We start from the raw sequence: 21,100 nt of genomic DNA on the forward strand, positions 1-21,100 counted from the left end.
TTTAATCACCTTTTTGCTGTTTATTAAAAAAAATGTTAAGTTCTTAAACTTGTAGTTAGATTTCACTAGGATTGAAGGAAACTCAATGCATTCTGGCAGCCAACACAGCAAACATGCTCCTTTTCCCCGCACGATGAGGAGATAGAAGGGGACCTCTTCAGATATGCAGATGAAACCAAGGTAGGAGGAAGAGCCAACACTTCAGAAAATGGACTCAAATTCTGCTTTTTTTTTTGTTTTGGCTGTCGCCGTGTTAAGGAGCTCGCGGTCTGAGGCCTGGCCTCTGCGCGAACAACGCAGGGAAAATGCGTTACATTGCAGCTTACCTTCTTGCTGTCCTTGGTGGCAATGAATCTCCAAACTCAAAAGATTTGAAGAAAATTCTTGATAGTGTAGGCCTTGAGACAGATGATGAACGTGTGAATAAGGTAATTAGTGAGTTAAATGGGAAAAATATTGAAGATGTCATTACCCAAGGCAACAGCAAGCTTGCTAGCATGCCAGCTGGTGGGGCTGTAGCGGTTTCCTCAGGAGGGTCTGCTGCTCCAGCTGGAGGGCCTGCACCAGCTGCTGCAGAAGTAAAGAAAGAGGAAAAGAAAGAAGAGTCTGAAGCATCGGATGATGATATGGGTTTTGGATTATTTGACTAAAATTAAGAGTTAGTCTGTAATAAATATTTTTCAAAGATAAAAAAAAATGGACTCAAATTCAGAAGGATCTTGACAGTCTTGAACACTGAGCCCTAGCCAACAAAATGAAATTCGGAGGAGAGAACATTGAGATCCTGTACTTGGGCAAAAAAACAAACAAACCCCAAAGGCACAGGTGTAGAATAGCTGGTACCTGGCTCACCAGAGAGGGATCTAGGAGTCTCGGTGGACAACCGCAAATGGCTGCAGGAATGGAGCATGTCCAGCCTAATGGACAGAAAGACTAGGGGTGACAAGGTTTCAGTCTTCCAATATTGGAGAGGCTGCCACTTGATATTCCAGGTGGAGGCCTGCTGACTGAACCACAGGAGCCGAGTGCAGCCTAGGAAGCCTGCGGAGAATCTTTCCTTGTAACTTTCTGAAGTGGAAGCAGAGCAGAGCAAAACAAAGACCCCGGAGTCACCTGGCCCTGAGGAAGCAGGTCCTCCCGTTCGTATCTGCCTGTCAGGTAAGGCTTGGCACTTTACGGCCCCCTTTAGCACTCATCACAAAGGTTGCACGTTCATCAGCAGGAAGCAGAGATCAGATTCCTGTTGCCTTTGTTTCCTGCCTCAACTTTCCCCCATGTTTGAGACCACTAACCTTGTCATCCTGCAATTCAGTGAATTGCTCAACTCACACTAACTGTGAGAGGGATCTAGGGGTCCTAGTGGACCCCCCACTTAAGTATGAGGCAGCCACCCCCCAAAATCAACGCAGTTCTGGGGTGCATCAATAGAGGGATACTAACAAGATTATGTGAAGTGATCATACCGCTTTATTCCACACTAACAAGGCCACCCTTGGAATCCTGTGTCCGGTTCTAGTCAACACCGTGCAAAAAAAGGCATGCTGAGACCCTTGAAAGAGTGCAGAGAAGAGGGACTAAGATAAGAAAAGGTCTGGGACATAAATTGAATGATGAACAGTTGAGGATCCAGGAAAGTCCAGCCTTCCGAAGAAAAGGATCCGGGGGATATGATAATTCTCTTTCAGGACTTGAGGGGGTGCCACAGAGAAGGGGGGGGGGTTGACTTGTGCTCCAAAGCATCTGAGGCTAGATCAAGAAGCAACGGGGGGAGTTGGTCAAGGAAAGTTCCAGTCTAGAACGAAGGAGAAGTTTCCCGTCTGTGAGAGCCCTTCATCAGCAAGTCACAGCCACAAAGCCCCACCACCTTAGGGTCTCATTGGTTTTCTTTCAATAAACGCTTAAAACGTCAACTGCAGTTAGGAAGCTTACTTGGGAAGTAGTCAAGAAGAAGCCCCCAACTCTTCCTCCCCTTCCCCGTCCCAGGGGAGAGCTGGAGCAGAGAAAGGGGGGGGTTTGGGGGGGCCCTTCTGAAATCTCTCTTCCACTTTTGGCTTCTCCTTATGACAGAAAATGTCCACTAACCAGAGGGCAGTTTTAAAATAGGTGGAGACTTGCATCCAGGTGAAGCAGATGCAAATATTCCTTCCTGGGATTCCAGACAGTGCCTGGTCTGAATAGGAGCTTGTTAGTCTTGTGTGTAAAACCTTTTATGACTCAGTTTCAGCTCAATAAAAGAGCAAATGTAAGTATAAACGTTGACTTCTGTGATTAGACTAATGTCTCCAGTCCAGCTTTCCTTTTATTTGCAAAGAAAACTATACATAAGATACGATGTTATAGTAAGAGTTGTTCAGTGTATAATCCTTTTAAAATCAGCTACACAATCATCCAATTTAGAACTCCATAAATTCTACAATTTTTGAAGAAGTTCCATGCCTGTAGCAGGAACATAATATAAATTAAACTACATTCTTATGATTATTAGAATTAGGAGAGGAGAGGAAAATTCCCATGTAATTGCTGCACTCATCAGTGTAACTTCTACATTAATATAATGCTGGTTGGTGGGGGTAGAGTAGTGTCAAAACAGGAGATAGAATTAATAACAAGAATTAATCATGCATAGACAGAATATGCAAAAAAAAGGTTATTTGAATGCAGAGGTGAAAACTTGCCCCTTTGCAGCCGTGAATCCATATCAGAATGCGAAATAAGCAATGCCATCAAACTTTTAAGGACAGATGTAAGAATCTCAGAAATGTTAAAATCTCCCAGGGGAAATTAGCAAAACCCCTGACCAAATTCTGCAAGGAGGCCGCTTGCTCAAAGACTTTTAAGCGCATAACTTTTATTCCACTTCTTAGAAAAGCAGGACTTGCACAGCGCCCTCAACACAGAATCAATGATTGCAAAACTGAAAACTATAGCCAGCGATACCCCTCTTCAGAACACAAATAGTTTGTCAATCTCGGGAATTTAATTATAAAAAAACAGGAAATCAGTTGGTGAAATAAAACCTCAAATAGAAGTTGCCAGGAAATCAGATGTGAAGAATATTCTTATCCCGGGAGAAAAGGCCTTCAAGCCAAGGAGGAGGAGGACCAAATGCTGTGTCTGAACCACCATCGCTACCAAAACTCTGGACAATGTCCAAGGAGGCCATGAACAGGTGGAAGCCTTTGGAAGGCGGCTTTAGGGCCTTGAGAATCCTTGAAGTCACAGAAACAGCACGGAAGGGGGGGGAGGGAGCCTCCGAAGACCATCGGACGAAGAAAGCTGAGGAGGCACTTGGGGCAGATATTCCAGGGAACCGGAACAAGGGACCCTGTCGAAGGAAGAGGAGGAGGAGGAGGAGGAGGGGGAAACGGGGTGATGGAAGCCACAAGGGGAGGAACTGGAAAGAGAGAGAGAGAGAGAGAGGTCTAGAGGAAAGAGGTAAAAAAGTGGCACAGAGGCTGGCACAGGGGGTTATAGTTGGGCTCTCGTTTTTTATTCCCTTGCCTAGAATATTCATAGTGTAAATAGGCATATAATGTCTTATTTTTGTAGGCATTCTACTGCTGTTATTGAAGAATATGAAAATAAAGTTATGGAACTTTCTAAGTCCAACTATTTATTTCCAACTCTTTACGATCCCAGCAACTGAAGCATTTTGTCCAACACAACATATCATGCTGAAGGGGAGAGGCTCCCATTCTGTTAATATATTTTTATTAAAATTTTCATATAGGTAAAAGATAAATCTGAAATACAAAGTAAGGAAAAGATAAAAGTGCAAAAGTTATATTGATAGAAAAAAGTTAAACTTGTGTTTCAATCTTCTTTAAAATTACACTTAATTTCCTTTTTCTTTCTTATATTCAACCCTTTTTAATCAGCAAATCCATAAATCAGCAATTGTTTCCATTTTCAACAAAATGTTCATAAGAGGTATTTATAAAATATTTGTTCAATTTTCCATAACCAAACAATAAGTAAAAATATGTTGCAGAAACCTAATATGACTCTGAGTCCAACCTGCCCTGTAGGGTTTGCTGTTAAGGAGACAACATCCACTAAGCTCTCAAAAGGCAATCAAATGAATTATCAATAAGGAGCCATGATTTATACCCAGGAACCACCAGTATCGTATCTGACCCTTTCTCATTTTGGCCTCCATCTTCCATGGGGCTGGACTTAGAGCTGCTGAAACACTTTCCTGTCAGCCCGAACACTTGGTCAGTGGAATGGCTTCCCTCCAGAGGACGGGGTGGGTGCTCTGCCGCGACTGGCTTTTAAGAAGGGATTGCACAGAACGGTACAGTCTCCTGATTGAGCAGGGGGTTGGACTAGAAGACCTCCAAGGACCCTCCCAACTTGGTTATTCTGTGTCTACACATGAAGAGGGTCAGCCATAAATGGGTCAGGAGGGCACGTCTTCCTTTCCTGCTGAGGAGCTTCCTGAAGGATCGAGCTGGCTAGCTTGGGGCTGCAAATATGGGGCCACCGGACAGAGAGAGCCTTGGGCCCAAGGGTCATTTCGCTTTCTTGAAAAGTCAAGGGGGAAACTACGTTTCCCAAGTATAGAAATGTCAAAGACAGAGTCACTACAGAACTGGATAAGCAGGAAAAGTTAACATTTACTGTCAAAGATGCTACTTTTTAACTGATGTAAAACATTTGCCCCCCAGGAATTACGCTGGCACCTGTTTCACACACATTAAATTATGGTTTGCTAAACATGGTTTATTGAACCTACCATGTTGCATTCAGCCCATCAAATTCCCTGGAGCGCCTTTCCTTCTGCCCCAGCTGAATTTCCTGCCCTTCCAGGATGGAGGACTTGCTGGGCTCCTACAACACGCTAAACCAAACCATGTTTATTGCCTGGTTAGCAAACTCCACTCCCCCCCTCAGAGCAGCAGCTCAAGTTGGGCTTTTCCAGAGAAAAATACAAAATACACAGAGCCACCAATCAGCCCCACCCGCATTTCAGCCTCCCGTGTGGAGCTGGTGGTCTCTTTGTCTGGGGGGCAGTTGAGGATCTGCTATGGAGATTCCCGCTTTTCTGGGTTGAGGAAAATCCCAAGTCGGGTTAAGGAAGGAAGGGGGGCTGAACAAAACCAGGGAGAGCAGGCGGGGGCCTCGGGGAGAGCCCTGCCCCACAGAAAAGCAGACTGTGCAGCAATCGGCCAGAGAGAGAGGGGGGCCCTTTCAGTCTTGCCCCACATTGTCCCTGGAGGCCCATCCATGGTTGCCCCACCTGGCAAATCACCGGATGGATTCTGGGTGGCAGGTCAGGGCGAAGGGTGAAAGCCGCCTCCTCCAGTTGCTGGTTGCCAGAGAAGCGGTTGGGGGGCTTGCAAGCCTCCCTCCCCACCATGGCACCCACAGGCCAAACCAGCTACAGCTGGACCTTGGGCAGCCCCAGGCAGAGCCAGGGGGCTCAGGGGGCTCAAGAGCCTCTTCCTCACCACGGGTAGATTCTTGGCAGCCCCCCTTCATCCTTCTCCGTCCTGCCTTCTCCCAAGGGGAGAAGAATCTGCTCCCTACAGCAGCCACCCTGGCGAGAGGGAGGGGCTGGGCCCCGGCCTGCGGTGGGGCTGAGGCAGCCCAACTGCCCCTTGCCAAGCGGGGCCACGAGCCCTCCCGCCGGTGGGGCCTTGCCGCTGACCACCCAGCCTCTGCCCTCCTGCTGGCTTCAAGGCAAAGTTTCCACCTCCCTTCGTTTAGGAAGAGAGAAAACCCACCTGTGGGGAAGGAGCAGCATGAACACTGGGCCACCCAGCAGCTTTGATGGGGGTTCTGGTCCAAACACTGTCAGCTGGTCCCTTGTGGTCGCCATCTTGACTTTTCTGACTTTCCTTGCTTTGGAAGAAGGATCCTTCTGGGTCCAGTTCCAAGTGGGGAAAAAGACACTGGAAACACGGAGGCTGTTTGGAAAGGTGGTTTAATGGTGGGCAGCAGGACCAGGCACCAGGCTTGGGGCTCCAAGGTGAAAGGAGAAGAAGGGGGCCAAGACACGGAGAGACCCTGGTACGACCTCGGCTGGGCCCCACCTTCGTGTTTCCTGTTCCTGTGCAAGAAATGCATCCCATTGGCTGTCAGACTCCCAGGGGCGGGGTCTTAGCTAACCTGGTAGGCTTTGCCTGGACCACATGGCTTCACCTGAGTGCTGGCTGATACGACCTTCCCAGGTGTCAGGTGGTGAGATGGGTAGAGGCCTTTATTATGTAGAATACTCTGGCCTAATGGCTTAATGGCCCATTAGCAAAGGTGGGGGGGTTGCTGAGTTTCTGCCTCTCTGAGGCTCTGCTTCTCTTTTTAGGGGAAATATTCTGCCTTTTTAATATTTCCTAGGATATTTCATTTTTCTAGGAGTGGGGTGGGTGCTAACTTCCTACACAACTTACTGCAGACTTATTTTTCTCCTCTAACTGGCTAGAGGCTGAACACCTGGTGAGCCACTAGCCAAGCTGCTGACCTCCAGCAAGGGGCCTGTGGGGGCCGGTGAGAGCTTCAGTTCAGCCAGGCTAATTGTGGTGAGTGCAGGGAGGGGCTGCAGGCTCCCATTTCCCACCGAGGTGAAACCAAGCGCCAGGGAGGCCTTAAAGCCCAGGCACTCTGGAGCTGCAGGAGGGGAATGGCCTCTGTGGGGAGGTTGCAGGCCGCCCGGCTCCCTCCCTTCCCCTTCCACCCCTTTCCCCTTAAGAAGCTGCAAGGCAGCCTCAGCTGGGAGCCCTTTCCCCACCTGTGCCTTGCTCCCATGACTCTCTGCTTTGCCGTGGAGGGCAAGCATGGCCGAGGACGGCTCTGGTGGGGACTCTCAGCAGCAGCTGCTGCTGCCTCGGCTCTTCCTGGCCCCTCCAGCTGAAGTCTTGGGCGAGATCCTAAGCAAGCAGTTTGGCCCCCTGCCTTTCATGGCTCCCATTACACGGATGAAGAGGAAGCCATCGGGCTACTATTATTCCACTGAGAACCGGGAGCAAGTCCTGGGCCGGAGACGGGCAGCTAATGCCAAAGAGCGAGAGAGGGTAAGCAGGCAGGGGCCCCCTCCCCACTGGCTCCCCTGGGAAGTTTCTGGTCTCTGCTTGGTTGGTAGGGCTGAGGCTTGTCTAGGCAGGCAGAAAGCAGATGCAAAGGTGCCTTGTGTCCCAGCCCTGAGCACACTCCCCAACCTGGCCTCTCCCAGGTGCCTTGGGATGGCAAGCTGGCTGAGAATTGCAATCCTTGGTGCCCATCTGGAGTCTCCGAGGGGAGAGAAGGCCTTGGAGTTTGAAATCCCTGCTCTCCTCCCACGGGAAGAAAAATACCCCCCACTCCCGTAGTTCCAAGGCCGGCTGCACACCTAGGAGGAGCCATATCTGTAATCTGTTGTGTTTGAAGGAAGAATCCACCTTGAGAGATGAAATGGCTGCTCTTCCATACTTGCCCCATACTTGGGTTACAGTTGTCTTGTCCAAACTCTGGTGCCCACCTGGGGACTGTGGCCCCAGTTGAAGCTGCATGGTGGGAGGGGGCCACATGTGTAATTGCATTGGGGGGGCGGCTCTTCAAAAAGCACCGTGAATGCCCAGATTGCCCACCTTCCGAAAGCCTCTCATGATGCCTCCAAAAACAGGCGTTGAATTTGCACAAGCCGGTCCCTCTGCCGGTTCTCTCCCACGTACTTGTTTCCCAAGACCTGAGAGGAGGTTTGGAGCAGTCTTTCTTGAAGTTGGCCCCAGAGTCTCTGGACGCCCCCAGGACCCTCTCAGTGCCCCCCAAATCAAAATTATTTGCCAGATAGTGAACATATTTCCCAAAAATAAAATTTGTATCATTTTTAATATTTAAAAATAATGTTTTTAAAAACAAGGTTTTTTTATGGGGAATATTTATGTTAATGCACAATGGGTTTAATGTTATTTTTACATCATTCAATAAATATTTTATGAATCATTTTAATTAAAGGCTGCAACAGTCATGAGGAATGATCTTTTGTCATGGTGGAGGTGGTAAGGGGAGATCGGCGGCTAGTGGGGCACCCTTTGGGGGGGCTTGGGGTCAACCCAGACTTTTCTGGAACTGCTGGGTTTACCAGTTCTTCCGAGAAAGGAGCAATAAACCAGGTTCTTGGCACTTTTGGAGCGAGTTCTTATCAATAGCTTCAAAAGTTGACTGCATAAACATTGGAAATGCATCCATGGCTATTCACACGGGTCGTATCAGGTTTGAACTAGGAGGCTGGCAGTCACATCTTGCCAGAGACAAAAGCCATGAAAGATTGCCAGGGTTTCATGCCCTCCTCTGGTAGCCCTTTCAGTCCTGGTCTGGATCATGGTTTGTTTGGGGTTTATCTAATACAATGTAATTGGATAGATTCACACAACCCGCTTTTATTTACCATCGTGGTGGAGATCGTGAAACACCAAGCCAACTGCATATTTGGCTTATGTGAACCGTCTCCAAAACCTCTAACCAAAGAAATAGTTGTGGGGGAGACAATGTAAAAGAGACTCTTCATTACAAAAGCATTGAGAGTGACAGCCAATACTACATATCCTTAAGAATCTTGTTCAACTATGTTTGGCATGTTTCTAAAACTTTTGAATAGTTGCTATTGAATGCTCGGAATTCAAGCTGCCTTTTAAACTACATGATTTTATTTAAGCTCATGGTTTTATTTGTCCCTTCTAATGAAATTGCCATGTGCAATTTTCTCTTTCCTCATACAGACAAGCATCCACAAGGCCTACAGCTGATTCTGATCATTCACCTCACCTCACCTTTTTTGTCTAAGCAGATCAGGAATCTGAACAGCGGTTTCTCCAAACTGAAATCAATTGTCCCGTTGATTCCAAAAGACCGGAAGCCGAGTAAAGTGGACATGCTTAAAGCCACAGCTGAATATATTCGCCTGTTGCGCTTGATTCTGAAAGAAACCGGAGGGCTCGAGGTAGGCGTGAAACCGCTGTCTTGCTAAGATAACACCATTCTGTGAACTAAATGTCTGATCCTGCACTGGGTAATATGCCAGGATTCTTTTGCCAAGTTCCAAACCATGGAGCCTCTTTTTCATATATGCATTTTTAATTTTTTAAAATGTAACTGAAAGGGCACTTTATTAAAAGCTTGAAATAAGCATGATGACACAATGGTATCAAGCAGCAAAGTCGGAGTGAAAGTGTGCACGACCAGCCCTCCAACAACTCCCACCCCCAAGAACAGAGCTATAGGAAGGTGAACAGTCCAAGGTCCTGGGAATGTGTGACTTTCCACCCCAAAACTGGACACAATTCCTGTGACATTCCAAAAGTTGCCTCTGGATTATGTCAGTTAAGGCAAAAATTGTTAAACACATTTCTAACATACTTATACTTTGGCCACATGTGGTTAGACACAAAAGGAATTGGTCTCCAGTACAGAAGCACCCAGTGTATTTGCAAAACAACAGAATATAATAATACTAAAGTGTACCGCCAATAAAAAGGGGAAGTAAAAAATAATAAAAGATAATACTGCAGCCACACCCCAAGGGTTAATATACATACACATTAGACAAAAAACGCAGTAGTCGCTGTACTTTTACTGTATTTAAGAGCCCTGGTGGCCCAGTGGTTAGAATGCAGTACTGCAGACTAACTCACTGCTCACCCCAGGAGTTCGATTCTGAGCGGCTCAGCTTTCCATCCTTCTGAGGTGGGTAAAATGAGGACCCGGATGGTTGGGGGCAATAGGCTGATGCTGTAAACTGCTTAGAGAGGGCCGTAAAGTACTACGAAGCGAAGCGGCACTTAAGCCTCAGCACTATTGTTATTTTGTCTGCTGAGAGAATTCAGTGTTTGGCAGAGTGATGGCCCAAGAGAAGAAGCTCTCCCTGCGTCTCATGGTCCTGGCATGCAGTGCCCCATCATGCTGTCCCATATCAGATTACTGGGCTGCACCTGGAAGTCTCTTTTCCCCTCCCCCACGCTTGAGCTGATCAACGGCCCACCCAAGATGAGGAAGTGGCATTTGGGGCTGCACAGCTTTCGATGTCAGGAAGGACCACCGCCTCATTTCCCAAAATAAATGGTGCCCACATGTGAAATGTTCAAAGGGCATTTCCACACCAAGCCTGAAATGGCACCATCAGTTTTGTAGCTTTGGAATTTGTCAACTGTTGAAGGTAGACTAGACTAAGGAGCCAATCGATGACTTTCCTTCCAAAGCTGCCGTCACAGAATCTGGCTATCTGAATGCGCTTCTCCCTCCTTCGCTTCATGGGAACGAGAGGAGGAGACCTTTTCTGTGGTATTGACTCCCGCTCTGTCTCAGCCTGGGCTCAAGCCCCGCTTCTCTGCCTGTTGCCTAGTTGGCGGCTGCTCTCCCTCCTGGCCCTCAAAGCCCTGTGGCCTTCCCTCTCCTAACGGTGTGCCAGAATGACCTTGGGATCCAGGAGAAAGAGCTGCAGGCTGGACAACCAGCAGGGGGCTGAATCAGTCCTGAGCTGCTGAGAAAGGAGCTGGCCCTCGGGGCTTTCCTCCCCGGGGGAGCATCTGCTGGCCCCTTCCCTCCAGCCATGCCATCTCCTTCCTGCTTTCCTTAGGGAGAAGAGGCTGCCAAGGGCCCACCTCCTGGGCCGGCTTCAGAGGTGGAGCCCCCCGAGAAGTGCCTACCAGGACCCGTCCCATCCCAGCGGCCCAGCTGTTTCGTCAAGACCGAGAATGGCCTGGAGGTGGTGTGGGCCAATCAGGGGATGCCAGGCCCCGCTGGCCCCTGGGGGGAGACCGTCCTGCCTGCTGCTTACATGGGGATCGCAGAGCTTCACAAGAGCGAGTGACGGGTAAGGGTCCAGCAGGGTTTCATCTCTGGAAAAGGGGCTCCCTGTACATTGACTAGAGCCTGTTAACTGTTAAGTGAGCGTGAGGACTACTAACTTAGCTTTGCTCCATTAATTTTAGTGGTGCATTTTAATTTCTGCTCTTAGGGGTGGCTTGGCACATAACTGGTTCTCCTGAAGCATAAAGCTCCCCCCGCCCCCGCAGTCTTACAGATGAGGGGGTGGGTTCCCTCCCCCCAACCAGGGGTGGGTTCCCTCCCCCCAACCAGGGCAGCAATAAAGCCCCCCATTTGTCATGGCTGTAGCGGAGGAGGAGGGGCCTTCGGAGACCCTCCAGCCTGTGAGAACTCAAAGCAGAGCCTCTTTCCAGGCTTATTTCAGATATTTGGGGAGAAAGAAGACACGCCAGCCCAGGCAAGAAAGCCCAACCAAGTCCAGGACTGGACACGATGTGGCGAGACCAAGGGCAGCCGGAGGGCATTCCTGGCCTCTCTTTGAGACCTTTTGCTGCTCCTGTGGCAGGAGGGCATCTCAGTCGATCTTTGCCCAATGGGCAGAGGTGGCAGGGGAAAGAGGGCAGTGACGGGGCGCTGCTTTTCCTCTCCCCAACACCCTTATTTCCATGTATGTCTCCCAGGGGTGTGCATGAATGTATTGAATGGGAGGGGAGAAGTCAGCAGATCCAAAACTTACCAATACTTGTAAGCGAAAACAGAGCCATAAGAGGCGAACTGGAGTCCCCTGCCAGTGGCCCCAGGCCAGCCTCGCCCCAGGCCCAGCCTTCTAAGCAGGCGAGGCCAACAGGGTATTTGGGAAAGCTGCCAGGCCTGGATTGCAAGGCCGGAGCCTTCCTCCTGCCACTTCCCAGCCATAGGCTGCCTGGGAGGAGAGAGCAACTCACACCAGTACCGTCATTGCACCTGCTGGCACAAAGGCGGAATGACCCATAGAATGCCAGGTCTGGGGGGGGGCACCTTGCAGGTCTTCCAGACCAAGACCAAGACCAAGACCAGACCAAAGGCTGCCTGCCTGCCACCTACCAAGAAAGCCCAGCGAGGGAGTCTGGAAGCCTCTCCTTATTTCTCCTTAGTTTGGATACCTCCCCCTGTCACCTGTCCCACTGTCTGGCACTGCAGAGAATCCACCCGTCCACCTCCTTTCCCTTGGAGAGCCTCCTTGCCTACAACCCGCCCTGGGCCCACAATTCCCACAACCACCCTGTGTGAAAGTGTTTCCCTCTGAATCGCCTTGCCCTTAGTTTTAGGGTGACCCGGAGATCTCAGGTTATGAGAAAGGGGAGAAAAGGGGGAGAGCTTCTTTCGGCCTTTGGGGTCTCTTGACGGACATGACTGTGAATGCCTGTCTTACGCCTGTCCTCTGAACTCCAGCCCCAGTGCGGTAGGCGTTCTTTTAAGGCCAGCTGTCCACACGCGCACACACCTACCCACCAGTGATTTGGTTGTTCCCTTTTGCACCATTCTGAGCTCTTCCATATCCTTCTTAGATACCATGGCCACGTGTGCTCTCAGGAGATTAGAATAAGGGCATTGTGACTCAGCTGTGCTATTTGCCTTCCCCTCCTAACGATGCCAAGAACGGCTGTAGAGAAAATTCCCCTTTGCCTTGTAGATTCTTTTGGCAATTTTTAATCTATTCAAGGCTTTTAAAGAACAAATTTAAACAATTTGTTCTTTGACAATTTTCATGTGATTTAAAAAAAAATCTGTGTTGCTACTTGTATGATCCCACCTTTATAGATAGAATAAAACTATTTACTTTATTTCATATTTTCTTCTGTTTATACCTATTGTATATATATTTTTTTATTTATTATTTTTGCTCTATAAAGCTGCCAGATTTTTTTTTTGAGGATAGCTGGCCATATCCAAAGATTAACCCATATATATAAATTGTCTTTCAGAGACCCATTTATGAATCAACAGAAGATCTTTTCATCACACGGAGCACTTTTGAATACCCTCTTCTTCATCAGCACTTCTTGGGTTTAAAAGTTAATAAAAGAGCCACACTGGTATTCTTGTTTTGTAGGTGCAGAATCACTGGGGAAAAAATTCACTGAGGCTGGAAAACCCTTCAATTTGCAGAAATAGCTGCAAGTTCATTTCCTCCTATCAAGAAGTTCATGGACTTTAAAAAGTCCCCACTTCGGCTTCCCTCTTGGGTTCACTGGCTGGTTAAATTTTGGGGAGGCAACAAAGTTTAGCCAAACATTTAAGCTTCCCCTAATTAGGACCCCACAGTTGTCAGCAAGTCAGTCATTAGAGCTGCCACGCTGAACGCAGTAAACCCATTTCCTGCCAGGGTCAGGCTCCCCGGGGCAGCCTATCATGAGCAACGGGGAAAGGCGGCAAAGACCCCGATCCTCCTCCCTCCTTCCACTTCCCTCCACACAACCCTGTGAGGCGGGTCAGACTAGTGGGGAAGTGTGACTGGCTCAGAGTCGGCCAGCACTTCGACTTCACGGTGTTTCACAGCAGTCTCTGAGCGCTTGCTGAGCCAGCCTAGTTCCTCCAACAATCTGGTCCTTATTTTACCGACCTCGGGAGGATGGAAGGCGGAGTCAACAAGGCAGGACTAGAACTCACAACCCCCTAGGTTTCCAGCTGGGTGCCTTAAAGCTACCATGATGATGGGGTTGAAGAATAGAATGCCCTTCCTCTTGCTTCAAAAGCTACTTCTAATTGTTTTATTGCCCTCCAAATAATAAAACTGTAGAGTTGGAAAGACGGCATTTAATGCAAGAATCCCAACTAGATGATGGCTGTCTACCTGCCCCTGAACACTGGAGAGAGCCTAAAACCGCCTGTTCTTCTGAACTGCTGACGATTCCTGGAATGCAGAACAAAAGCTGGCCAAAAGGGAGGACGGAATCCTGAGACCCGAAAAGCCACTGGATGCCGGCTTCTGAGTGGTTCACGAGGAGGGGCCTGTGTGGGCAGAGCACTCTGGCTTCTCAATGCATTTAATGTTGCAAATATATTATTAGAAATTCCAATTTGCAAATGAATTACCTCCTGGGTTCCTTTCTGGAAATTTTAAAAAAGTAAACCATAAATTTTACTGAACAGCTACCTAAATGGCACCTAACCTAAGGGTCCCGGAGGAGCTGGCCGGCGCAATCTCGGGACCACTTGGCTAGGAGGAGGAGGACCCCCGAGTCGCCCCTGGAGCTCAGGGGAAAGCCAGAGAAGCGGAAAAGGGCTGACATGGTTTCCATCTTCAAAAAGGGTTGTGGATGCTCCATCGCTCGGTTCCCAAGAAGGGATTAGACAGCAGGAGTATGTCCGGAATGGCATCGGGTCTCCTGCTGGAGCAGGAGGTTGGACTAGAAGACCTCCAAGGTCCCCCTGCCCACTCTTGCTCTAGAAGCCCTGCAGATCAGAAGGAAAACGTTAGAGGCAAATGCCGCTACTGCCACCTACTGGCCATCTAAGGGAAAATAAAAAGACGTGAAGTTGGATTCACATTCGAGCAGGATTTCAAAACGATTATTTAAACTAACCTGAAGCTTTAAATTGAATGAATTCTTATTTCCTGACAGTGATATTTTCAAAAAATGTTTTGCCACCAAAACGAAAAGATAAATATTAGGAAAAGCTAATATTGAAAGGGGAACAATAATGTATGTAGAAGGAAGCCTAAAACTGCTCACTGTGTGAGTGAAGAAATATTCAGGGAACAGAATTGATCAGTTTCTGGAGTAAAGCTGGCTGAGGAATTCTGGGAGTTGAAGTCCACAAGTCTTAAAAGTTGGCAAGATTGGAGACCCCGCTCTAAAATGTGGGCAAAATGGGGGCGTGCATAAGCGCACCAACGTGCCTACCGTCCCTGTCCTATTGTTTCTCTTATTCTTTTATTTTTCTTATATGTACCCATTTCATGTATTCACAACTATGTATACACTTATACTTATTATCTTGTAAACAATTGGCAAATCAAATAAATAAATAAATAAAATAAATAAATTCCATGGTCCCCAAAACAAAACGGGGAGGCTGAAAGGAAAGAATAGTTTTATTGTAAATATCTGTTTGTATGCATGTATCATCTTTTGTTACACGAACAAGGTGACATTTTTTTAAAAAAATCTCAGCTGAGATACAATTTTTTTTCCTTTTAAGCTGAGATTTTGCGTTACTTTCCAAATTTTATTCCTCTGGCATTTCCAAGGCACGTGTGGATTACAAACCGCAACCCGGTGAGCTACAGGAGGGATTTTAAAAAGAGAACCGCGACCCCTTGAACGGACAGCCGCAGAGGCGCGCAGAGCCCCAGCCGGACACCGGAGGCGGAGCCCGGGCGGTGCAAGCGGAGGCCGCTGAGCGGCAGGAAAAGTGAGCTGGGCGGCCACAGACCAGCCGTCTCTCCGTCGGACGGCCTCGGCCGAATCTCTGCCTCCCAGCGCGCTTGGTCCTCCGCCCGCAGGCTGCCCCGGCCCCTTGCCAAGCGGGTTTTCCGCCCCAGCCCGGCAGGGCCCTCGCTGCCTTCCCCTCGCCTGGCCGGCCGGGCTCCTTGGGCAACCCGGCTGCCTCGTGCCGAGAAGCGCGCTGCCAGGCAGGGGCCACGCGGCGCAGGGCAACACACCACCGCCCGGCCCTGGCGAGGGAAAGCAGCGGGCGCTCCCCGGGCGGCGGCCTCGGCCCCGCCACCTCCGCAGCGCCCAGCGCCGGCCGGAGGAGCCCCGAGACGCCTCGGGCTCCGAACGCCTCCCCGCCGGGAGCCGCAGGCCGAGCAGGTGCGGCGGGCGGGGCTCTGGCGGACCACAGCCGGTGAGGGCGGGGGGTTTGGCCTGCCTGCGCAGGTGACCCCAAGACGCCCCTCTTGGCTCGCTCGCTCGGCCGGCCGCGCGGGGTCCCCGGGGCTGTTGGCGTCGCGGCCCGACCCTGCGGCGGCCGGAGAGCCCGGCTCGGGCCGGCGGCGCAGCGGCGGCGGCGGGCGTGGCGGGGTCGGGCGGGGTCGCCGCGCCGCCTGCTGTTGGGCCCGTCTGCCGCCGGGGGGCGCTCGGGGAGGCGCCCTTTTGTCGTCGCCGGCCTCGCGGCCCCGAGCCGGGTGCAGGTGGCGGCGGCGGCTTTCTGCGGCGCGGGAGAGGAGCGCCGGGCGAGGTGAGGCGGAGGCTGCGGCGGCGAGGTGAGGCGGAGCCAGCCGCGGGATGCTGTGAGGCTCGCCTCGGCCCGCTCGCTGCCTGGGACGGCTGCACCTGCGAGGGCGGCCCACGCGCCCGCCGCACCCTCGCCCCTTTCGCAGCGGCCTCCTGGCAAATGTGCGGTAGGTTGCCGGGGCGGCGGGGGCGGTTGGGGTCTGAAGCCCCTTTGCCGGCAGAAGCGGGTGGGGGCGGCTCTCCCCAAACGGCTCTGCAGAGGGTAGGAAGCGACACCCCCGCCGCGACCAAGCGCCAAACCGGCCGAGAGTCGGGCGCCTTCCGCCCGCTGCCCACCCGCGCCCGCCCCGGCCTGGCCGGAGGCAGAGGCGCCTGGGGGGCCTTCGGAGATCCCCGGGGGGCTGCAGCTTCTCGGGCAGCGGCTCCGCCCGACCCGGGGCTCGGCAGCCGAGCGGCTCTTTTCTGGGCAAAGGGGCTGAAGCCCCCAGACCAGGCCCGCCCCTCCCTCCTTTTGTCTCTGGACTCTTCCCTGCCAGGCCAGCGGGGGCCTCCCTCAGGGGAGATGCGCATCCCGAGCGGTTGGCTCGGAAGCCGCCCAGGATGCGCGAGGGGCAGCTGGGCCGGCGGCTGTGAGCTCGGCTCCCCCGGCTCCGGCGGGGCTGCTGCTTTCCAGGACGGCATTGTCATCCTGCGGGAGGGGAGGAGGAGGGGGCCTCGGCTTCTCCGGAGGCGGCGGCTGCTTCCTGGGCCCCGGCAGGAGCGTCGGTGGAGGCGCAGAGGCCGAGGAGGCGCGGCTTCTCGGTCCGATTTGCCGGAGGAAGCCGAATCGGAGCCGGGGGGGACGGGGGACGGCGGTGTTTCTCGCTCTCCACTGAACCGTCGCAAGTGGCCGCCGCCCTCAAAGCCGAGAACTTTTGCCCAGCTGGAAGCGGCTCCGCTGCTGCTTCTCCTCTCTCGACAGAGCCGGGCAGCCGGAGTTTCGGGGCGCGCGATCCCAGTGGGGCAGCCTAGCTGTGGGGTTCGCCCACAGCTCCCGTCACGCGGAGGGACCAGCGTCCTTCGACGCCTCGTTGGAAACTTCTGGGACAGGGAGGGCAGGCGGTCTGGGTCTGGCAAGAGGCGACCCAGGGTTAAGGGAATGACGGTTTACTGAATTGATTCCGTGGCCCAGGTTCATCCAGAGCCACAGAATAAGAGAGTTGAAGGGACCCTGGAGATCTTCTAGCCCAACCCTCTGCTCAAGCAGGAGACTCTAGGAAGGCAGACAAAGGGCTGCTGGACTTCTGCTGCTGGCCGTGAAGGGGACTGGGGTCTCTCAAAGCTTTCCCATAGCTTGGCCAGGACCATCATGCTGCACAGCTGAGCAGTTATAATGCCATGAGGAGAACTACAGAAGCATAGGCTGCAATTAAAGGTAGGCGGGGATCTGCAGCAGATCTCTTAAGGGGAGATCCAGGTGATCTGTGTCTCCTCTTTCTGCCCCCCCCCCCGCAGAGCTCGACTGTTGGAGTGTAAAACAGGGGGGGGGCTAATTTCGCCACCTCCAAGCTACCTGGGCGGCCTTCTCCCTGTTGCCCAGTCCCTGCCTGTGAGGGCCATGGCTGTCTGGTCAGCCTTCCTCTTTGGCCTCCACTGCTTCCTTTCCTGCAGAAAGGACCGCTGAGCCTCTCCCTTGTCACATCACCCTCAACGAAGGGCTGGTCTTGCACAAGATGTCCTTGCCGCGATAGGTTCCAGCTGCTGGCGCTCCCTGTGCCTTAGAAAAAGCCAGTCTCGGTTTCCATGGTTATGTTCAGCCTTAGATATTAGTTGATGCCAAAATGCAACAAACACACATGCAGAATGATGGGGAGTCTCCGCTTGCAGCTGCTTTTGAAAGGAGAGACAGCCCTCATTCTGTTGAGTCATAATTATGGCTGTTCCATTGGAGGAGGAGGAGGAGGAGGAGGAGGAGGAGGAGGAGGAGGAGGAGGAGGAGGAGGAGGAGGAGGAAGGGAGCCTGCAGGAGGGGAGCCTCTGGAGTGGGATTTTTCCAAAAGGAAATCCCATTTCTAACTCCATGAATAGTAGAAGGGAGTCATTTGGAAGGGAACCTGAGCCGTTGGCAGGGCAGGATCCGCAGCAGCAACTGTGCCTGTAGATGTGAAAAGGGGGCCTTCCATGCCCCCCCCATCACAGGTGGGAGCTTCCTGGGGAGGGGAGAGAATAGCTCCAGAACCGGGGTGTCAAACGCATGCCGTCACAGCAGCCTCCTGTGACATATCAGGTCTTTTCTCGCCTTTGCTAAATTGGGCGTGGGTGTGGCCAGCACGTGAGGCCTCAAGCTGCCTGTGGGCCAGCAGTTTGGCAGCCCTGGTGTAGACGATGGGGGCAAGAGCCGGGCGCGGGGCCTTTCTTCTCGCTTGGACTTTGCTCCTCCCAGGAGAAGAGGAGGCTCCTCTGCAGCTCCCAGGTCCACTTCTGAGCTTGGCCAGCGCTCGAGATCCAGGCTACTTCTTAGATACCCCGTTGTGCAAAGGCGAAAGGACACTCGCCGGGGGAGGCAGGATTTGCTTGCTGGTTTCAGGACTGAGCCAGTGCCCAAGGCTGCCTGGCCCTGGCCCAAAAAACTGCAGACCAGTCAGCTTAACATCAGCACCCGGGAAGGTCCTTGTGCTGTCCAGCCAGTCTATGGGAATTGGTTAGTTACTTAGGAATTGTGAGCTGTCCCCTTAAGGGAATGCATCATGGTAAATGTAGTTAAAGGTATCCTGGGAAATGTAGTTCGTGTCACGTGGCCACATCTGTATTCCTAATTGGTCACTAAATTGACCCTCGAGGGGTTGAGGGAGGTCCCCTCCATTCTTTCCTGGACTCATAAACAGATAAGCAGCTATCGCTACGAGACGGGTTAGGAAAATAACCATCTTTTACCTGCAATGCTGATATACAAAGGATTGGTCATTATAGAAGAGCTTCGTCACAAATGTGAGTTAGGAAGATACCTGATGTACCAATAAATGTACTTTGTTATGGATGTTTTGTGGAATTATCTATCTGCATCTGCACAGCCACAAATCCACCTCTGTGTACGAGACAGGACAGAATAGTCCAGGGAAAGATAATCAAGCAACAGGTCTGCGGATACACAGAAGCAAGCAAAGTTATCACCAGTAGCCAATGGGTGTTTCTCAAAAACGGATCATGCTAAACAAGTTTTATTTCACTTTTTGACCAAGTGACTATATCAGTTGGCCAGCAACATGCTGCGGACATCGTATACTTAGACTTCAGCAAGGCATTCGACAAAGTAGACCACAACCTACTTCTTGGTAAGCTAGAAAAATGTGGGAAAGACAGCATCACCACCGGATGGATTTGCAACTGGCTGACAAACTGCACTCAATGTATAGTCCTCAGTGGAACTACATCTACACAGGGGGTAAGCAGTGGGGTGGCCCAAGGTCCCAGTACTCTTCAATATTTTCATAAACTATTTAGATGAAGGGATAGAAGGGAAAACCATCAAATTTGCAAACATTAAGCTGGCAGAAATAGCCAACACCCCAGAAGATAGACTCAAGATCCAGATGAATCTCCAGGGACTTGAACACTGGGCCTATCCAACAAGATGAAATTCAAGGTAAAGGAAAGTAACACGAGGTTTAAGCAAAAACAAATGTAGAAGTAGTTTAGGTAAAGTCTGGCTCAATATCAGAGGATCTTGGAGTCCTAGTGGAAAATCACTTAAACAGGCGTCAGACGTGTGCGGCAGCAGCCAAAAAAAACCCAATGCAGCCCTACCTGGCATTAAAAGGGGGATAGAAGCAAGATCCCATGAAGGACCAGCATCACTTTATGAAGTCGTCTTACTAAGAGTACACCTGCAATACATCCAGTCTTGGTCACCAGATTATAGAAAAGACATTGAGACTTTGGAAAAAGCCTAGAGAAGAGCAACCAAGATGATTGGGGCCTGGAGGCTAAAACATACGAAGAACAGTTGCAGGAACTGAGCATCAGGATGTCTAGGGAAGAGAAGGACCAGGGGAGACAAGATCGCAGCCTTCAGTATCTGAGGGGCTGCCACAAAGGGGGTTCAACCTGTTCTCAGAAGCCCCGGAAGGCGGGACAAGAAACAACGGATGGAAACCAACCCAGGAGAGAAGCAACCTAGAACTAAGGAGAAACTTCATGGAGCAGAAGTTGCCTCCAGAAGTCGTGGGGGCTCCAACACGGGAAGATTTCAAGAAGAAACTGGACAGCCACTCTTCTGAAATGGGGTTGGACTAGAAGCTCTCCAAGGCCCCTTCCAGCTCCATTGTTCTTTTATTCCAAAGGGCCCAAAGGGTTGGGAGGGGCCTGGGGGCTGCCAGGCTCCCCTCGGTTTCCCCACAGAGCAGCGTCTCTCTTCCTGGCGCTCCCTGGAACAGGCGGCAGTTGCTGGAGCTGCCCTTGGCTGGGTCCCCAGAGGGAACAGGCCTTGTCCTCACGGGAGCAGCTGGAGGACCCCAAGGGACCCCACCGGCCCTGTCAGTCCGGGAAGGAAACACAGGCAGCGCCTTGTAGGGGGTCCCATGGGTCTGGGCCGGGAAGGAGAAGGCTGCTGCCCTCCCCCTTTTCTGGGGTCAGCCCTCCCAGCCGCATGGGCTTCCTGGCTCCCCTGCAGGGAGGTCGAAGGGCTTTTGGTCAGAGGAAGCTGCCCCAACAGCTGTTGCGGGGGGGGGGGTTGGGTGTGCGTCAGTGATAGAGCGAGACTTTTGCGTTAAAAACAAAAGTCTCTGATTTTGGAAAAATGCTCCAAGCACGGAAGTCTCCTGGGCCTCTGAGGATCGGCGGGGTGTGTGTGGAAGCTGACATTCTGCTTTTTTCCATCCTGGGCTATTCGTTGTGTCGTAAGATGCAACTAATGGACTACAGAATGCAGGTATGAGGGGGCACACGGGTATTGATACAATCCAGACTCAAAATTGTTATCACTCTGGCAATGTGGATAGCAATTTAAACCTTGAATAGTGAGGAAAGCAACAGTCTGTATCTGGAAGGGGCTTTCCCTGAGCCCCTGAGCCCGGCTGGTCCCAAGCGATGGGAGCCTCTGGCCTGAGTTGCCCCCTTCCAAAGTTCGGATCAAGAACGGGGGTCCCCAGGGGTTAATGTAGCCTCCCCCCAAGCCCTGGGTGAACCTTCAGCCCAAGACGGGAAGTTCACTTGGGGAACGG

At 51.4% G+C, this 21,100-nt stretch overlaps 2 protein-coding genes and 1 pseudogene across 2 annotated transcripts in view; all 3 read left to right on the forward strand.

Annotated features, from left to right (window-relative positions):
* The first annotated feature begins 226 nt into the window (after positions 1-226).
* Positions 227-697, forward strand: LOC113423370 (large ribosomal subunit protein P2 pseudogene; annotated as a pseudogene).
* Positions 698-6,776: 6,079 nt separating this feature from the next.
* On the forward strand, positions 6,777-12,820 carry FIGLA (folliculogenesis specific bHLH transcription factor). Its single transcript, XM_026684769.2, has 4 exons — positions 6,777-7,013; positions 8,765-8,917; positions 10,550-10,786; positions 12,705-12,820. Exons 1-3 carry the CDS (start codon positions 6,777-6,779, stop codon positions 10,781-10,783), a joined length of 624 nt encoding a protein of 207 aa, XP_026540554.1. The 3' UTR covers positions 10,784-10,786; positions 12,705-12,820.
* A 3,119-nt stretch (positions 12,821-15,939) lies between these two features.
* The window catches only part of ADD2 (adducin 2), a 34,013-nt gene continuing 28,852 nt past the window's right edge, over positions 15,940-21,100 (forward strand). The window contains 1 exon segment of the mRNA XM_026684712.2: positions 15,940-16,069. The gene's annotated coding sequence lies outside the window, so the exon portion shown is untranslated.

This window comes from Notechis scutatus, chromosome 7 (assembly GCF_049901735.1).
Source record: "Notechis scutatus isolate UNSWTSFEM ecotype Mainland chromosome 7, rNotScu1.2, whole genome shotgun sequence".
Classification (NCBI taxonomy): Eukaryota; Metazoa; Chordata; class Lepidosauria; order Squamata; family Elapidae; genus Notechis; species Notechis scutatus.